Consider the following 18,596-nt stretch of genomic DNA (forward strand, 5'->3'; position numbering starts at 1 on the left):
TCTATGAACCAGGTCACGGTTTGATTCCCAGTTGGGGCACATGCCTAGGTTGTGGACTGAATCCCCAGTGTGGGGCATGCAGGAGGCAGCCGATCAATGATTCTCTCTCATCACTGATGTTTTTATCTCTCTCTCTCTCCCTTTCCCTTCCTCTCTGAAATCAATAAAAATATGTTTAAAAAAGAAAAGCTACTCAACATAACTAGTGATTAGGGAAATGCAAATGAAAACCACAATGAAATACCACTTCATACCACTAGGAGGATAGCTATTAAAAAACACACACACACACACACAAAACAGGAAGTAAGAATTGGCAAGGATATGGGGAAATCGGAATCCCCATACATTGCTGGTGTGGACGGAAAACAATTTGGTGATTCCTCCATAAGTAAAACATAGAATCTCCATATCATCCAGTACTTCCACTTCCAGATACATACCCAGAAGAATTGCAAGCAGGGTCTCAAACAGATACTTGTACACTAATGTTCAGTGGCATTATTCACAATAGCCAAAAGGTAAAACGCCCCAAATATCCATCAATAGATGAATGGATCAACAAAACATGATATATACACACAATGGAATATTATTCACCCTTAAAAAGGAATAAAATTTTAAAACATGCTACAACATGATGAATTCTGAAAACATTATGCTAATAAAATAAGCCAAATACAAAAGGACAAACATTGTTTGATTCCACTTACATGAGATAAATTCATAAAGAATAGAAAGTAGAATAATGATTACTAGGAGCTGGAGGCGGGGAAGGGATAGTTGTTTAATAGGTACAGAGTTTCTGTTTGGGATGATAAAAAAGTTCTGGAAATGGATAGTGGTGATAGTTGCACAACACTGCATGTAATTAATGCCACTGAACTATACATTTTTAAAAGGTAACAATGGTTGTGTATTTCACCATAACTAAAAAAAAAAAAGACAATATGCCAGATTGTCCTGTCTCTTGCATACATAATTTCCACTGTGCATCTAGGAAGTGTCATGTATCATATTCAGTGGCAGAGATATGAAGATGACTAAGATACGACCCCTACTCTCAAAGAGTTCATAACGGTGAGATACATGGACACAACAAGGCTCCATGCCTGGCACAGAGCAGGCCATCAATACATTTGTTATCCTAATTTGATGAATAAAAGAAACAAACGAATGACGCATTAACCAAATGTGTACATAGGGTGATGTGGTAAGACCTAAGCTTTCTGTGTCTTTCCTATAAACTGATCGTGACCATAAACACAGCAGGTGTTCAATAAATGTTTATTGTATGAACAATGACTGTAAGAAATTATGTTAGCAATCAGTAAGCAATGTGCCAACTGCCTTGACCTGGCATTATCTCATTTATCTCCACAACAGATACTATTAATAGCACCCCCTTTCGAGAGGAGAATACAGACCAGAGGGCCTCGCAGGTAAATCTGTTACGAACACACAGCCTGGAGCAGAAGTTTGAGCCACACATGCCTCTCTGTTCTCACTCCAGAGACTGGAGCAAGTTTTTCTCTGAAGCTCTGTTTTAGCCTCTCTCACAGGGAATGAATAATAAATTACAACAGAGCAGTCTGCACCAGCAAAGTGCCAGGCCTCCAGGGTAGCATCTGTGTTGGGGGTTGGGGGTGTGCCATCATCTGGAAAATTACTCTTGTGGCTCCCCCTGCCAAAGGAGAATGAAGGTCCTCACTGGGGCCTGAGGGAGGAAGAGCAATGATGCAGAATGAAAACCAAGCCCCCAGAGAACAGTCTGAAACCTCCACTGATAGCTTCCTCTGCAAAGTTTTTGGACTGGGAGTTTTGCTTCCGTTCTAAAAGAACAGAATTGAATCGAAAAGCTAAAGGGATGAAGGAAGTATGTTTGTCCATAGTTTGGCACTGATTAGATTTTTCTAATATCCTTTTAGAAAATGCTCCTAACTAAAATCTTTTACAAGCAAACATTCTGCTGGTTAGCATGGTAAGGAAAAAAAAATGTGTGTTCACCGCAAATGTGCCAACTTAGCCCTAGACCCACAGTGGAAAGGCTGTTATCACAGCCATTTGCATTTCACTCAAAGGGAATGGTTCTATGAGGGTACTAAAGTATTTAACAAGGTTCGTAAGACCGAGACTAATTTACTAAGGCCACAGCATTGGACTGTTCCACCAAGCCATTCTAGCAAGACAGTGATTTCTACCTTGAGCGAGAGCACTGTGCTTGCTAAGTTGGTTCTCTGGATTTCCGGCACATTGGTGGTCAGCATTTCATCTCGGTAGGCTCGTTCTGTGTACAGCCTGTAACACTTCCCTGGGCCTGTTCTTCCAGCTCTGCCAGCTCGTTGCTTTGCCTGAGCCTGGAGGAGTGAGCATATAAAAGTAACATATCTGTTAAACATCATCTAACAGCCTTACCCAGGAAATCTGTTAAAAGAGGGGTATTTAACTACTGGCAAAAATCCGAAATGGGGTTTATTTCACTTCCTTTAGGACCATTTCCAAGACTACCAATGTTATTATCATCCCCTCTCCGACACTCAATATTTCAGGAAAGTTTGTTCAAGTGAGGCAAACATAGACAAAGTGAATGGAAGAAATATTATAAAATCACAGAAATATACCTTCAAAATAGTGTGGCACAACATAAAAGACAAAGCATAAAACAAGATGACAGTTAATGCCAAAAATGTAAGTGAACTAAAACAATTAATATCCCAACGATGACTACAGCCATTTTAAAAATCCTCAATGCCAGAAGTAAATGTTCACGCACATAGGTGAAAGAGCAAGTTACAAAGCAATGTAATACTGATTTTGTAAAAAAAATCTTTATGATCTAGTATAAACTACCAGAAGGAAAAAGCTGGGGAGAAATACCCTGAAGTGTTAACTGTGGCTAACTGACAGTAGGCTTGCAGATGGGTCCTATTTTCTTTACTTTATCAATATCCAATATTGAACACATATTACATTAATAACCAGAATTAAATACTTAAAAATATACAAAACATACTTACTAGCCTATTAGAATTACAATCATGAAAGAAACAAACATGGAAAAAGGTGTGTACAGGAAAATATCAAAATTATGACAGTAGTGATAGAATTATGGGTAATTTAAAATTTTTTATATTTCTCAGAAATAATGTAATATTACTTCTGTACTTAGGGGAAAGGAATGCTAATTTTTGAATTTAAAAAATATAGATATGGCTTGGCCAGTGTGGCTCAATTGATTGAGCATCAACCCATGAACCAAGAGGTCTCTGGTTTAATTACCGGTCAGGGCACATGCCCAGGTTGTGGGCTTGATCCCTGATGGGGGGCATGCAGAAGGTAGATGATCGATTTTTCTCTCTCATCAATGTTTCTACCTCTCTATCCATCTCCCTACCTTGCTCTCTAAAGTCAATAAAAACATATTAAAAAATATGTGTATATATAAATACGTAGTTTAGCCACAGGTTGCTAGGAAACATTGAATAGCAATCTGAAGGGGCCCATTTTTTGACAAAACAACCTGCCTTACAAATGGTAACAGGATTTACAAATTCCTGTGCCAGCTCCAAACAAAGGATGGAGTATGAAAGGTCACTAACCACACAAAGGCAGTCAAGCAACCACACAAGGTAGCAGACTCCACAGCATTCTAAGATGTCTCTCCAAATCAGAGAGGGCAAGTGTAACTAATTTCTCCATCTCTGTGAGTTGCCTGCACTACCCCGAGAAGTGGTACAGAGCACATGCACAGACTGCCCAGGCTCAAATCCTGGCTCCACCAGCAATGTGACCTTAACCCAGAGGTTCTCAACCTGTGGGTCGAGACCCCCTTGGCGGTCGAACGACCCTTTCACAGGGGTCGCTTAAGAACATCCTGCATATCAGATATTTATTTACATTACAATTCATAACAGTAGCAAAATTATAGTTATGAAGTAGCAACGAAAATAATTTTATGGTTGGGGGTCACAACATGAGGAACTGTTTTAAAGGGCCAGAAGGTTGAGAACCACTGCCTTAACCCCTCTGTGTCTCAGTCTCATCTGAGAAATGAGAATAGAGCTATAGGGGGGAAAAAGAGGAACAACTGTAATAATCTGAACAATAAAGATTTAATAAGTTAAAAAATAAATAAATGACATTTTCAAGAATATTAAAAAAAGAAAGAAATGAGGATAATAATATCTACCTCAAAGTATTGACACAAGAATGTAATCGGTTCATGTAAGTGAAAGCACCTATGACAGTACCTGGTAAGGCACTTAGTAAGTACCCTGCAAGGGTACTATTACTTGTGTTAGCTACTATTACTTGAGTTTCAAAATGAGAATAGCCTGATGGCCCTAGTTGGTTTGGCTCAGTAGATAGAGCGTCAGTCTGCAGACAGAAGGGTCCCAGTTTTGATTCTGGTCAAGGGTACATGCCTGGGTTGCGGGCTCGATTCCCAATAGGGGGTGTGCAAGAGGCAGCCAATCAATGATTCTCCCTCATCACTGATGTTTCTATCTCTCTCTACCTCTCCCTTCCTCTCTGAAATAAAAAAAAAATATATATATATATTTACACACTTTTTTTTTAAATGTAAAGAGAAAAAAAAATGTACTTCACCCATTAGCACAGTAACCAGCAGCACCACTGAAAAATAACCTCAACTAACATTTCAACTACATACTTTCAAGTCTCAGGCAGGTTCACATACACTGTGCACAAGTGCACACCATCTATTTTTAAACAAAAATTGGATCATGCTATTCCTGCTATTTTATAGCTCACTTCTTTCAAATAATATATCAGAGTTATATGTTTATGTCATTAAATATAGATACACATCACCATGTTAATGCCATATAACATTCTATGGCATGGATATAACATATTTTATTAAACTACTTCCCTTTGGAGGGAATATTTCCAGTTTCTTTTAATATAAACAGCCATTCAGTGAAAATCCTTTTGGATTACCTTCAGATATGTATTCAACCATTCCTAACTTTCAGATATATTGGAACTGTTAAAGAAATGGTTTTTTAAAAATTTTGGCTAAATTATGGCCAAACTGCCCTCTAAAAGGATAATCAGGTTATTCATTTTAAATATAATTTAGGCAGGAAATTATTCCATAATTACCAAAAAACACATGATCATCTCATGAATTGTTACTATCTCAGATATCGCTGGCTAAGTACAGTACTTTAAAAATAGGCTCTGCTATGGCTGGTTTGGATCAGTGGATAGAGCATTGTCCTGCGGACTGAAGGATCCCAGGTTCGATTCCGGTCAAGGGCATATGCCAGGGTTGCGGGCTCAATCCCCGGTAGGGGTCGTGCAGGAGGCAGGCAATCAATGGTTTTCTCTCATCATTGATGTTTCTATCTCTCTCTCCCTCTCCCTTCCTTTCTGAAATCAATAACAAAATATTAAAAAAATAAAATAAAAATAGGCTCTTACTACCCATATTATGTAATCTATGGTGCTAGGATTCAAACTTATTTTAAGTTCAAATTTTATAGGGCTTTTTAATGTTGAAACACTATCTAAAGATTAAAAACAAACAACACAAAATCTTTCTTATCTCCCGAAAGCACCCAGGACCTTAAAAGTTCATCTTTGAAAACAATAAAGTCCAAAATACAAAACCATAAAAAATGTCAGAAATGGATTGACCAGGATTTTCAGGAAAGCTGTTGGTAGAAGCTGCCATACCTGAGAAATAGGAGTCACCACGAGCTGGTCGATCCCTGTCTTGGAATTGTAAACTTTCTGCTTCACAAATCCAGGGTCCACCACATAGTAGATGCCGTCAATAGTCAGCGATGTCTCTGCAATGTTGGTGGCAATCACAACCTGCAGATGAAGGGGACACAACTGGACTGAGCTAAGCAGGTTCACCCTGAGCTGTGCACTTTAAAGAGGTAGGAAACAGGACTTCTGAACTCCAACATCTTCCCAAAGGAGGGTGCGGCAATCTCCCTCCCTACAGGATTAGAGAGCACAATCTCAGTTTGGCTTCAAAAGGGGAGGTGCCTTCTTTTTAAGGGTTAGCTTGGGATTGGAAGGGGGGTGGGTACCTGAGAGGAAAAGTGGAATAGGAAAAAGCAAAGGCCACTCAAAGCCAATTTCATTTGATGCAAATGGCTACATATCTCATCTTCTAGATCCAACGTTGATTACTACAATTTTAATTTTCTAGCACCCTGGGAAAGCACAGACTTCCTGGCATCACATGTGCCAAGGCAAAATGAGATTTTTCTTCCCCCACGGGGACATCTGGACTACAAAATGGGCTGTTTGTGTATGTGGAACAAGAGGGAGTTTTTTTCTTCCTAATCATAAAACGAACCATGAGGCAGCAGAGGAATTTCACAGTTTGTGTGTATGCAGCAGTATACGTGATCTAGAAGATTATTGGTCTCAGCTTGGCACTGCCACTGCTCTTCCACCCAGAGGTTCAGCTAATAAAACACAATTGCTTGGAAAAATCATTGCTAGGAGGCACCAGAACATCTCAAATCATGCCAGCACCTTACCGGCCCTGAGAGGCTTCAACCTGCCACAGAGCTGCAGAAGCCCTCTCAAAAAAAAAAGTCTAGCCGAAACCGGTTTGGCTCAGTGGATGGAACGTCGGCCTGTAGACTGAAAGGTCCCAGGTTCGATTCCGGTCAAGGGCATGTACCTGGGTTGCGGGCACATCCCCAGTGGGAGATGTGCAGGAGGCAGCTGATCAATGTTTCTAACTCTCTATCCCTCTCCCTTCCTCTCTGTAAAAAAAAAAAAAAAAAAAAAAAAAAAAAAAAAAAAAATCAATAAAATATATTTTAAATAAATAAATAAAAATAAAAAAAGTCTAATCATCAGAAACAGAACAGAGAAGAAATCACAATCTTTCCCCCCAAACCTGCTCCTCTTCCATGTTTCCCTCCTCAGCACCATCTTCCATCCAGCTGCCCAAGCCAGAAACCTGGGAGTCATTCCTGACCTCTCCCCTGCCCTTCTCCCCTACACTTCAGGCACCCACTATGTCTTGTCCAGTCTAACTCCTTAGTGTTTTTCAAATCCATCTGTTTTCCATTCCTAAGGAAATGAAGCATATGTCCATACAAAAACTTGTAAACAAATGTTCATAGCAGCATTACTCATAATAGCTAAAATGTGGCAACAACCCAAATCCATCAACTGATGAATGGATAAACAAAATGTGGTACATTCATATTTTGGATATAAATAATATTCTACAACTAGAGGCCCAATGCACGAATTCGTGCACTAGTGGGGTCCCTTGGCCTAGCCTGCAGGATCTAACCAAACCGGCTCTCCAACATCCCCTGAGGGATCCCGGATTGCGAGAGGGTGCAGGCCAGGCCGAGGGACCCCACTGTTGCACAATTGGGGTCAGGGAGGGACGTGGGAGGTTGGCCAGCTGGGGAGGGACTGCAGGAGGGCTCCAAGATGTGTCCGTCTCGCTCAGCACTCAGTCCCAATTGGCCGGACCCCAGCAACAAGCTAACCTACCATTCGGAGCATCTGCCCCCTGGTGGTCAGTGCATGTCATAGCGACTGGTCGACTGGTCGACTGTCTGCCCCCTGGTGGTCAGTGCACATCATGCAAGTGGTTGAGCAGCCTTAGCATATCATTAGCATATTACACTTTGATTGTTTGAATGGATGACCGGACACTTACCATATTAGGCTTTTATTATATAGGATATTTGGCAATAAAAAGAAATGAAGTACTTACACATACTAGAACATGGATGAACTTTGAAAACATACTACATCAAAGAAGCTAGTTACCAAAGACCACATATTATATGATCCCACTTATATGAAACATTCAGAATAAATTCAGAGAGACAAAAAAATTGATTAGTGGTTTCCAGAGGCTGAGTAGAAGGATGAATAGAGGGTGATTGCTAAAGGATATAAGTGTGTTTTGAAGCGGGGGGGGTTGAGAGGTGATAAAATTGTTCTAAAATTGTAGTGATTAATGGTTAATGACTAATTGCCATCAATAATGGTAATTAATGATTGCACAATTCTGTGAATATACTAAAAACCACTGAATTGTATACTTTAAAGAAGTAACTTGTATGGTATGAAAATTATATCTCAATAAAGCTGTTATTTTTAAAAATCCATCTCTCTCCTTTTCCATCGCCTCATGCATATGCGCACATACACTCTCAGTTCCAACTATTGGAACTACTCAGCTCCCTGAAATAGCCACACTCTCTCTCGCCTCTAGGCTGTCACAGGCTATGCTGTCTACTCAGAACACCTGTCCTCCTGCTCTTCTTGCTTAGATGAACAACCACATGTTCCTCAAGACTAGCTTGGATCCTTACTTCCTGTAAGAATACAGTGGGGCCTTGACTTACGAGTGTCCCGACTAACGAGCTTTTTGAGATACCAGCTGTCTCCCGCCGTTTTTTTGCATTGAGTTGACAGAGTAATTTGAGTTAACGAGCTCCTTAACTAGCTCCTTAATGAGCTTGGTCTCGGAACGAATTAAACTCATAAGTCAAGGCCCCACTGTACATGGTTGGGTGCTCCCCTTCTGGGTATCCAGAGCACCAATAGCACTTTCACACTATATGTTAAAGGCATGTCTGCTAGTGGATGCCCCACAGTAGAAAGAGGCCAGTCTTCAAACTGCCACCCTGGTTCTACCCCAAAGCCTGAAAGATGCTCAAAAAATATTTGTCCAATGAAAAAAAGAAAAGAAGCAGGGATCACATACAAAACCCACATTCCTTAGCAAACTGACTGGACCAGTCTCTAAAACATAATAAACAAGACTTACATATACCTAAGCAATCCCCATTAGGGCAAGCACAAGGGAGCCTCATTTCTGCCCAGGGTTACCTTTCTGCTGCCGGGTGGAGCTGGGTCAAAGATTCGCGTCTGCATCTCACTGGGAAGAGCAGAGTACACTGGGAGGATAATCAACTCTGGAACATCAGGTCCCAGGGATTTCATTCTTTCATACAGGATCTCACAGGCAGTGTCAATCTCCTCCTGACCAGTCAGAAAGACCAGGATGTCACCTAAGAAGAGAACAGGGCATCAATTTATTTTGTGTGTGTGGCTTCTATCCAAAGCCCCTAGTGACATTAACAGAGCTCCAAATGACAGAAAGCACACTCAAATTCCAATCTCTAATAAAGAGGTTTTTATTCATTTGTTTATTCTGCTTACTTATTTATAATTCGTGTCTATGTTTAAATAGGTGCATTTAAACCCTGCATACCAATCTTATTTCTATTTTTAGCACCGCCATTTCAAACATGTAAGCCTAACACAATATTTAAAAGGCATTTTTAGAAAGCTGAATGAAAAAGATAACCACACTGACTTTTGGCCTAAGAGGAAAAAATCCTCTTTCCCCCCTACCTGGTGGTTCTGTTAAATGGATCTGCATGACGGTGATCAAGCTGGCATCCAGATAATCTGTCTCAGGTTCCTTTGTGTACAATATTTCCACTGGATATGTTCGACCAGGGATGGTGAAGATGGGAGCTTCATAGAAGTACTGAGAAAACTTCACTGCATCCAAGGTAGCTGAGGTGACAATCAGCTTCATGTCCTGCCGTTTCTGAACTGTCTAAAGGGAAATGTGATGTGCTTACTAAAAAGGACTACCCTGCCCGGCCGGTGTGATCAGTGGTTGAGTATCAACCTATGAACCAGGAGGTCATGGTTCAATTCCCAGTCAGGGCACATGCCCGGGTTATGAGCTCAATCCCCAGTAGGAGGCAGCTGATCAATGATTCTTTCATCATTTAAATTTGTATCTCTCTCCGCCACTCCCTTACTCTCTCTGAAATCAATTTTAAAAAATTTCTTTTTAATTTAAAAAAGGACTACCCAAAAAGGCACAGGTACTCAAATCCAATTCCCAGAATTCAGTTCTCAACAGCTAGGAGGGTCACCAAAGTATACCCAGTTACCTTCTTCAACAATCCAAAGAGCACATCAGTGTGAATTGTTCTCTCATGCGCCTCATCCAACATGATGATCGCATACTGCGTGAGGTCGGGGTCAATCAGGCACTCTCGGAGCAACATCCCGTCTGTCATGTACTTGATGACTGTTTCGGGGCTGGTACAGTCCTCAAATCGAATGGTATAGCCCACCTAAAGCAGAAGTTCAAAATCTTAGACACAAATCTCTCCTTTGTGTAATCACCAGGCAAGATTTCAGCCCAGTCAAACCTTTACCGTTATCTTGATAGACAAGAATTTAACCAAGATGTACAGTGATTTCCTCATAGTAAAATCAACCTTGGACTTGATCCTGAACATATCAATGATGACGATGGGAATCCCTCTCCCTCAGGAGAAACCTGAAAAAAGGTTGCATTTATTCCCACTCTATAGATAGAAATCTGAGACCTGGCCTTACCCTTTCTTCAGGGTTTTACAGAACAGCTTCACCACCCACTTACCTCTTGGCCTAAGCAACAACCAAACTCCTCTGACACTCTTTTGGCCACTGACATGGCTGCCACTCTTCTGGGCTGAGTACATCCAATCTTGCCCCTGGAAGTGTAGCCCGCCTCCGCCAGGTACTGGGTGATCTGCGTTGTCTTCCCAGATCCTGTCTCTCCGATAACAATCAGGATCTGATTGTCATGGACAGCCTGAAAGCCAACAGAATACAAATACAGTCATTAAAATTGGCCACACATCACTCTGGAGTAAAATAACGAATGCGGATGTCCTAACACTAAAGGAGAAAAAAGCATACACAATAGTTAGTATACATATGGTAAGATTATAACCAGGATGTAAGATTACATGCCTGGGTTGCAGGCTCAATCCCCAGTAGAGGGCAGGCAGGAGGCAGCCAATCAATGAGATTCTCTCTCATCACTGATGTTTCTGTCTCTCCCTCTCCCTTCCTCTCTAAAATCAATAAAAAACCACTTGGAAATGTTCTGGATTTTTTCCTATCCCCTTTGGAAAAGTCATTTCACACACCTGTCCAGCTAATTTCAATTAAAACATGTCATCTTATTCCCAGACCACTGTATCATAAAGGGGCTTCTCACCTGGACCAGCTGCTCCTTCAGTTTGTAGATAGGCAAGCTCTCTCTCTGCTCAAGGATTGACATCTGGGTCTTTTTTCCATAAGAAGCTTTGTTGCCCCCAAAGGCATGCTTCTTCCACTCGGGGATGTCATTGGGCATCATCCCAATACCCCTCATGTTGGCAGCAATCTGCCTGCCTTCCGCTGTAAAGGAAACAAGTAACTTAATATTGTCCTCAAGCTACCCCACTGCCCCCTCCTCCACATTCAACAAATCAGATTTCTCCAGTACATCCCTCCTCTCTGTTAGCTCTGTGTTCAAGCCACCATCCTCTCCCCCCTGAACTAGTATTATAAAAGTCTCCTAATTTATCAGTGTCTATTCCTGCCATTCTTCAGTGCACCCTCAAAATCCTTTAGAAATGCAACTCTGATCATGCCACACTCCTGCTTAGAACTATGCAACAGACCTAGCCGGTCTGGCTCAGTGGATAGAGAGTCAGCTTATGGACTGAAGGGTCCCAGGTTCAATTCCGGTCAAGGGCACATGCCCGGGTTGTGGGCTCCATCCCCAGTAAGGGGCGTGCAGGAGGCAGCTGACCAATGATTCTCTCTCATCATTGATGCTTTTATCTCTCTCTCTCTCTCCCCCTCTCCCTTCCTTTCTGAAATCAATTTTAAAAATAAATTATTTTTAAAAAAAGGAACTATGCGACATTTCCCAGTGAACTTCAGAATTGAGCCCTAATTCCTAATACCATCTACCAAGTCCTAGCCTTCCATCCTACATCCCCCACCACTCACCCATTACTCTGTATTCCAGCCACACACCTTCTTTCCCACCTCACAGCCTCAGCACAGGCTATTCCTCAACCCAGAACACACTCCCCAGCCCCTTTTAACAGACTTTCCCAGGGAAGTGACCCACTGCAGCCAACTACACTATCTGTACCTCTCCATACAGCACTGGTCATGACTTAGTTATTTGGTAATTATTTGATAAACATAACCTTCCCCACTAAATTGTCTCATCAAAGCAGCTGTATCCTCAGTTGCCTAACACAAATTAACAAAATACTTGTCATGACTATATCCAGCAGTTAATTAATATTTATTTTACAAAAAATTAGATGAAAAGGGAAGTTTCAAAGCTGCATTATTTTTAAGTTATTCAGTAGAAAAACTCAGCCAGTTTAATAATTTTACCAGGGTTACTAAAACATTTTTTATGTTAAACATTTGTTTAAAAAAAAACATGCTTTAACTAAAGGAAAAAGCAAATCACCAAACCCAAGGCTAAATCTTTGGTACGTGCTGGCAGTGCCCCTCCCAGCATACTTTAAAGGGTCAGTTTTTTTTTTTAAGTTCACCCCCCACACACACACTCCTAGGGTCCTACCATCAGGCAAAGGATCAACCCAATGTTTGTTGAGTCCCATGGGAATAGAATCCATCTCAGCTTCTCGCTGGGCTTGCTTGAGTTCCCGTCTTTCTTTGGCCAAGGCACTCTGCATCATGGCTGCCTGAGAGAGCGAGCCGTCCGGGTTCTAATGCAAGAGGACAAAGCAACATTAGAGTGGGATCTCAGCATGCATTAGATGTCCAGGAAATAAAATGTAGATGTTAAACCACCTGAACCTAAAGAATAAGACCCACCTAGAAAAACAGTTCATATCAACATACCAGACTACGTGAAAGAAAGTGTAGCTAATTCAGAGAAAATGAACAAGGACAATAATAAATCACTGAAGGAATTGAGGATGTTGACTTAAAATTGAGAACCCCAAGAGAGATAGAACATATAAGATAGGAATAAAGCCCTAGCTGGTTTGGCTCAGTGGATAGAGCATTGGACTGCAGAATGGAAGGTCCCAGGTTAGATTCCGGTCAAGGGCACATGCTCCGCTTGCAGGCTTCATCCACAGTAGGGGGCGTGCAGGAGGCAGCCAATCAATGATATTCTCTCATCATTGATGTTCCTATCTCTCCCTCTCCCTTCCTCTCTGAAATCAATAAAAATATTTTTTTTTAAAAAAAGGAATAAAAATTCTTCTGTATGGACCCAAGAACTAAAATGAAGACCACTGGGGACACTTCTGGTAGACAGATTTCAGTTCCACCTAAAGAACAAATGATCAGATCCACCTGCAGGTGGAATGAGTTTCCTTAGGGCTGTGACTTCCCTACCACCAACAATGTCAAGCAGATGTGAGAAGACCACATGGAGGAACACTGAAGAAGGATACATGGGTGAATACAAGCACTGAATGGGTGGCTGGGCTGAGAGACCTTTAAGAAAACCCTTCTCCAAATCTAAAATTTTATCTTAACTGTTCCATGAATTCTTCTCCTGACAGACAGGCCACAACACCCAGTGCTAATAGCTTTATGTTAGGGGCCAACAGCAAGTAAACCCTTCCAAATTGCCTTTGAATATGCAAGGTTATGATTCAAGCCCTAAGGCCTGGGCATAATTGTGATGGTAGATCAAGCACACATATTTATCTCTGCTTCTTAAAAAAAAAAAAAAAGTATAAGAATTACAAAGGCAAAAGCAGGGTCAATATCCTTTTAAAACAAAAATATTCTAGACCCTAATCAACAGTCAATACTACCTCCTGAGGTCTGAGTTCTGGTTACACAGATTAATAAACTGCTCTGAAAACTGAATTGTTACATTAAGAAGTTCACTTGACAAGTTCAGATTAGAGTCCCAGCATTTCTCACCTTAACAATTTTAATAGGGCTCATGTCCATGCTTTGCTTGGTGTGCCCTCTCAGGAAGGGAGGCTCTTCCTCAACCAGTTCGATCTCAAGGTCCTCATCTAAAAGTCCCCCAAAAAGAAGAATTAGTCAACAACAAAAGAGAGAAGTGACCAACCATTTTCATCAAAAGAATTAATTTCCATAAGCACCAGAAATCATCACCAAATTTGCCTCCCAAGGTCAAAAGGACAGAAATGCAAGTAAAGCCACACCCAGGTGTCTGTTACCGCCGGCCTCCAGCCATTTCCAGGGCATTTGTGCTCCCACCAAGAACTAGCCAGAGCCACTTTCAAAGACATTAAGCCTGTGGGAAATGCTGCTCTGATATTCTAGATGGTACTAAGGTACTTGCCATCCCACTTAATTATAGAATTTATTCTTAACCCACAATAGAGTTGCACACACACAAAAAGAATTAAGTTGGACAAAGGGACAATACTAAATGTTGCCAAGAATGTGGAGCCACAGGGCCCTGCTGGTCTGGCTCTGTGGATAGAGCATCAGCCTATGAACTGAAGAGTCCCAGATTCGATTCCAGTCAAGGGCACATGCCCAGTTGCGGGCTCGATCCCCAGTGGGGGGCATGCAAAAGGCAGCCGATCAGTGATTCTCTCTCATCATTGATATTTCCATCTCTCTCTCCCTCTCCCTTCCTCTCTGAAATCAATATATATATATGTATATACATATGTGTATACATATATATACATATATATGTATATACATATACATATGTATATACACACACACATATATATTTTAAATGTGGAACAAAACGAACTCACTCACATTTCTGTTAGAAATGGAAATTGGTACAAAAACTTCAGAAAACAATTTGGACTGCTGGTAAAGTTGAACATGCACGTTCCTACCACCCAGTAATTCTTCTCAATATTTAGGAAAAAAGAGGTCTTGCATATGTGCAGCAAGAGACAAGTACAGGAATTTTATAACAGTATTAGTTATAAAGGTAAATAAAGACCAGAAACAGCCCATATGCCATCAAAAGTAAAATAGATAAATTATGGTAAATTTAGATAGAGCAACACTCTGTAGCAATGAAAATGAATGAAATACAACTACAAAAATCAACATAGATAAATACCAAAAGAATGATAATGAATCAAAAAAAAATAAGTTCAAAAACAAACTAATGTTTAGGGACAAATATATAGATAGTAAAATGTTAATAAGAGTGAGGAAATGAATAACACAAAATTTAAGAGGGTGGATGCACAGAGGAAGGAGAAAGATCTAATCAGAGGGGCATGTAGGGGGTCAAAGGTGCTGGTAAAGCTCTACTTTACTGGTAGGTAGGTGTGTAGATGTTATTTAGTAGGTCTCATTCACTGTTGTTATATAAATTATATATGTTCCGACGAAACCGGTTTGGCTCAGTGGATAGAGCGTCAGCCTGCGGACTGAGAGGTCCCGGGTTCGATTCCGGTCAAGGGCATGTACCTGGGTTGCGGGCACATCCCCGGTGGGGGATGTGCAAGAGGCAGCTGATCGATGTTTCTCTCTCATCGATGTTTCTAACTCTCTCTATCTCTCTCCTTTCCTCTCTGTGAAAAATCAATAAAATATATTAAAAAAAAATAAAAATAAAAAAAAATAAATAAATTATATATGTTCCATTACAGGATTTATTTCACAATTTTTAAAAATCGTTAATGGACTGCGTTAAAAATTGTTTCTAGGACAACTCAGAGTTCATCTAAGTGGACCCAGGGTTTTCAGAACAATTACTAAGAATATGAGATCAAATTTAATCCTCAAACTATAATTAAACATTTTCTATCTTGAAAACTTATTATAAGCAACAAGCATAATAATATACAAATGTTTGCCAGAAACATGAATTTTTTTGCTTCCATCATGGAGAGACGCTTGTTCTTAAGAGAGATGAGTGGTGAGACCCAAGGAACAAATGACTCAGAACCACTGGATTAAACTACAAATAAACCACCTTGTCCAATAGCTCAATTTTCCAACTTCCCTCCCAATCCATTATCCTGCTCAATCCCAGTGGCTAGTTACCTTCTTCATCATCTACTTTAGGAAGAATGCCAGTCTCTTCATCAAAGTCTGGAAACTCTTCTTTGGAAAGAACATTAGCAGCAATCATCTAGCCAAAGGACAGAAAGCAGCATTTGTAACTTGCCAAGATCAAAACTCTTCTTTTGTAGAAGAATTAATACAGAGGTTTCATGTAGAAAACCAAGGTTTTTTTTCTCTTCAAACCCAGGATTGCAGAGCCTCAAACATCATAAATCCCATCCCTGGGGGACAAGACAACATGGTGCCCAAAAGCCTAGCGCAAGTGTCTCTTCCCCAGAAGAGTTATCTGCTAATTCTGCTCCTTTCCTTGGTTCCATAGCATTCTACACATTCTTTATTATGTAATATGTAAACCTTTACAATTTTTTGTTTCAATTTGTCTCCTCCACTGGACTTGGGAGTTCCTCAAAGGCAGGAACCATGTCTTTGTAGCCCTAGCTTTTACATAGTACCTGGGACGCCCGTGGTTCTGATATTTACTGATGAATGATAAAAACAAGAGCAAAAATTTACATAGCGCCCTGGCTGGTGTGGCTCAGTGGATAGAGCATCGGCCTGCGGACTGAAGGGTCCTGGGTTCGATTCTGGTCAAAGGCACATGCTAGGACTGTGGGCTTGATCCCCAGTAAGGGGCGTGCAGGAGGCAGCCGATCCATGGTTCTCTATCATCACTGATGTTTCTATCTCTCCCTCTCCCTTCCTCTCTGAGATCAATAAAAATATATTTAAAAAAAAAAAAATTTACATAGCATTACCACATACGCAGGCACTAACCTAAGAGTTTTACTTCTATTAACTCATTTAGTCCCCACAAGTCCACCACCGGCTGTTTTTACAGAGAAGCAGACCGAGGCACAAAGAGGGAGAGTAACGTGGCTTAGAATCACACAGCTAGTAAGTGGCCAGAAGTCACCCAGGCCACCAAGCTCCAGGGCCCACACTCTTCACCACCACGCTGCATACTCAGCGGCTATGTGGCTATGAAAGCAAAGGGCCCCAACCTGTTTGATCTCCCACTTCTCTGGGTCAGAGATGCGGGTCAGGCGCTTGCGCTCCAGCGAGTCATCCTCTACTTCAGGGGCACTGACGAGGGAGAGGTGAGTGGGTCTGTCCGGATTCCTCATAGACGTCTCCTCATTGGTCTCCCCGACAAGATTTCGCCGTCGATTTGGGTTTAGATCTTCCCCCGTCTCTTGATCCACATCCTAAGGCACACAGAAAACGAAGCTAGCTCACTTGCTGTCCTCTTATGTACCCTGGGCCATCAGATGTGGTAACAGGCTGGATATCTCACCTACCTTCATGCTCAAACTGGTCTTGGTCCCAGTGAAGGACAACACTTTGACCTTGACTCTCTGGCCTTTGCTCACCACATCAGCCACATTAGCGACACGGCCTTCCCGCCGGAGCTCAGAAATATGCACCAGGCCTTCCCACCGCTTCCTGAGGGAGAGTCAGACACATCCAAAGCATGTCTAAAATACCTTTTCCCAGCTGACTTCTACCCTTGTTGGAACTGAACAAATGGAAATGGTCTTAAGCTCAAGAGGAAAGTAACAAGAAGGGGGTCAAACAATAGCATATAGTATTACCACCCTCCCTCCCAAAAACATGAGGCGGCAGCAGGAATAAGAATTGAGCAGACTCTTATCTGTCTCAATCAGCCAAAGGGCAGATCTCCTGAAGACCGAGGAAAGAAGAAATGGCTCTGCAACACTTCAAACACGAAGTCAATTTCTAATCAACTGATGTGGCTGATTTAAGTGTCATTAATCGTAATAACTTTCTATAATTTGAAAATCCCCAGTGATAAAGAAATTCTGCCCATTACTGGTGTGAAAGAAGGGCACTAGCCATTACCTTAGTCCCTCTAGCTGCACAAAGCATCCAAACTGCATGATGCTGGTAACTTTGCCATTGTAAATGTCCCCGATAGCAGGCTCTTCCGGGGGAGGACGGTCCACGTGCTTATCCCGCCATCTGTCCAGATTCCTCTCCCCATACTTGTCTCGGTCCTTCCGGTCTTTGGGGGGACTCTGACTTCTGCTCCTGGACCGATATCTAGACTTCCCTTTATTCCTCTCACGGGTCCTGGAACGTGATCGAGAGCGGGACCGGTGTCTCCGTTTGTGGTCTCTATCACGGTCTCGTTCTCTATCACGATCACGGTCACGGTCACGCTCTCGCTCTCGGTCCCGGCTCCGGCTCCGCTTCTTCTTCTTTGTCTTGTCCCTAACAAATCAACAGACATATGTGTAAAAAAGAAACCAGCCCAATTCCATCTCTGCATCCCCAGCACCCAGCACAGTGCCATGCATCTGGTTAAGTGCCTTCTAAGAGTTAAACTGAATTACAGTTTCAATAACTATGACATCCCTGCAGATCAATAAAGAATGAGGCCATAAACATATTCAGCCTCTGAGCCCATACTTCTATCTTCTGAACATCTTAGCATTTGCTGCATACATACTCCTGCCAGGGAGCAATAAAAATAGATCTAACAACATGGTAATGGCCAGTCTAGATTCTGCCAACTAGCCCAAAATTTTACTTGGCTGGTCCGCAAAATTCAACTACCACAGTACCCTACACTTCCAAAAGACAGGACATCAAGGACGAACCGGTGCTCAGCATCTCTTTGCTTCTCCTGGCCTGCTGCGCTGGGCATTAAAGCCTCCAGTTCTTTCAGGACATCCACAGCGACCTTCACATCATCCTCATCCAGCATGGTCTACAGAGGC

The 18,596-nt window shown here is 41.7% G+C and overlaps 1 protein-coding gene across 3 annotated transcripts in view; it reads right to left on the minus strand.

Moving 5' to 3' along the window:
- The window catches only part of DHX8 (DEAH-box helicase 8), a 28,981-nt gene that overhangs the window by 5,715 nt on the left and 4,670 nt on the right, over positions 1 to 18,596 (minus strand). For all 3 annotated transcript variants that reach the window (XM_036339631.1, XM_036339632.1, XM_036339633.1), the window contains 14 exons: positions 18,477 to 18,586; positions 17,716 to 18,087; positions 17,154 to 17,298; positions 16,857 to 17,060; positions 15,835 to 15,922; positions 13,756 to 13,853; positions 12,428 to 12,575; positions 11,051 to 11,232; positions 10,445 to 10,639; positions 9,948 to 10,133; positions 9,391 to 9,601; positions 8,863 to 9,044; positions 5,704 to 5,844; positions 2,202 to 2,357 (listed from right to left, as the gene is read on the minus strand). In XM_036339631.1, the coding sequence (XP_036195524.1) occupies positions 2,202 to 2,357; positions 5,704 to 5,844; positions 8,863 to 9,044; positions 9,391 to 9,601; positions 9,948 to 10,133; positions 10,445 to 10,639; positions 11,051 to 11,232; positions 12,428 to 12,575; positions 13,756 to 13,853; positions 15,835 to 15,922; positions 16,857 to 17,060; positions 17,154 to 17,298; positions 17,716 to 18,087; positions 18,477 to 18,586 (2,418 nt within the window). The remainder of the gene's footprint in view (positions 1 to 2,201; positions 2,358 to 5,703; positions 5,845 to 8,862; positions 9,045 to 9,390; positions 9,602 to 9,947; positions 10,134 to 10,444; positions 10,640 to 11,050; positions 11,233 to 12,427; positions 12,576 to 13,755; positions 13,854 to 15,834; positions 15,923 to 16,856; positions 17,061 to 17,153; positions 17,299 to 17,715; positions 18,088 to 18,476; positions 18,587 to 18,596) is intronic.

The sequence above is a fragment of the Myotis myotis genome, unplaced genomic scaffold (genome assembly GCF_014108235.1).
Source record: "Myotis myotis isolate mMyoMyo1 unplaced genomic scaffold, mMyoMyo1.p scaffold_m19_p_17, whole genome shotgun sequence".
In the NCBI taxonomy this organism is placed as follows: Eukaryota; Metazoa; Chordata; class Mammalia; order Chiroptera; family Vespertilionidae; genus Myotis; species Myotis myotis.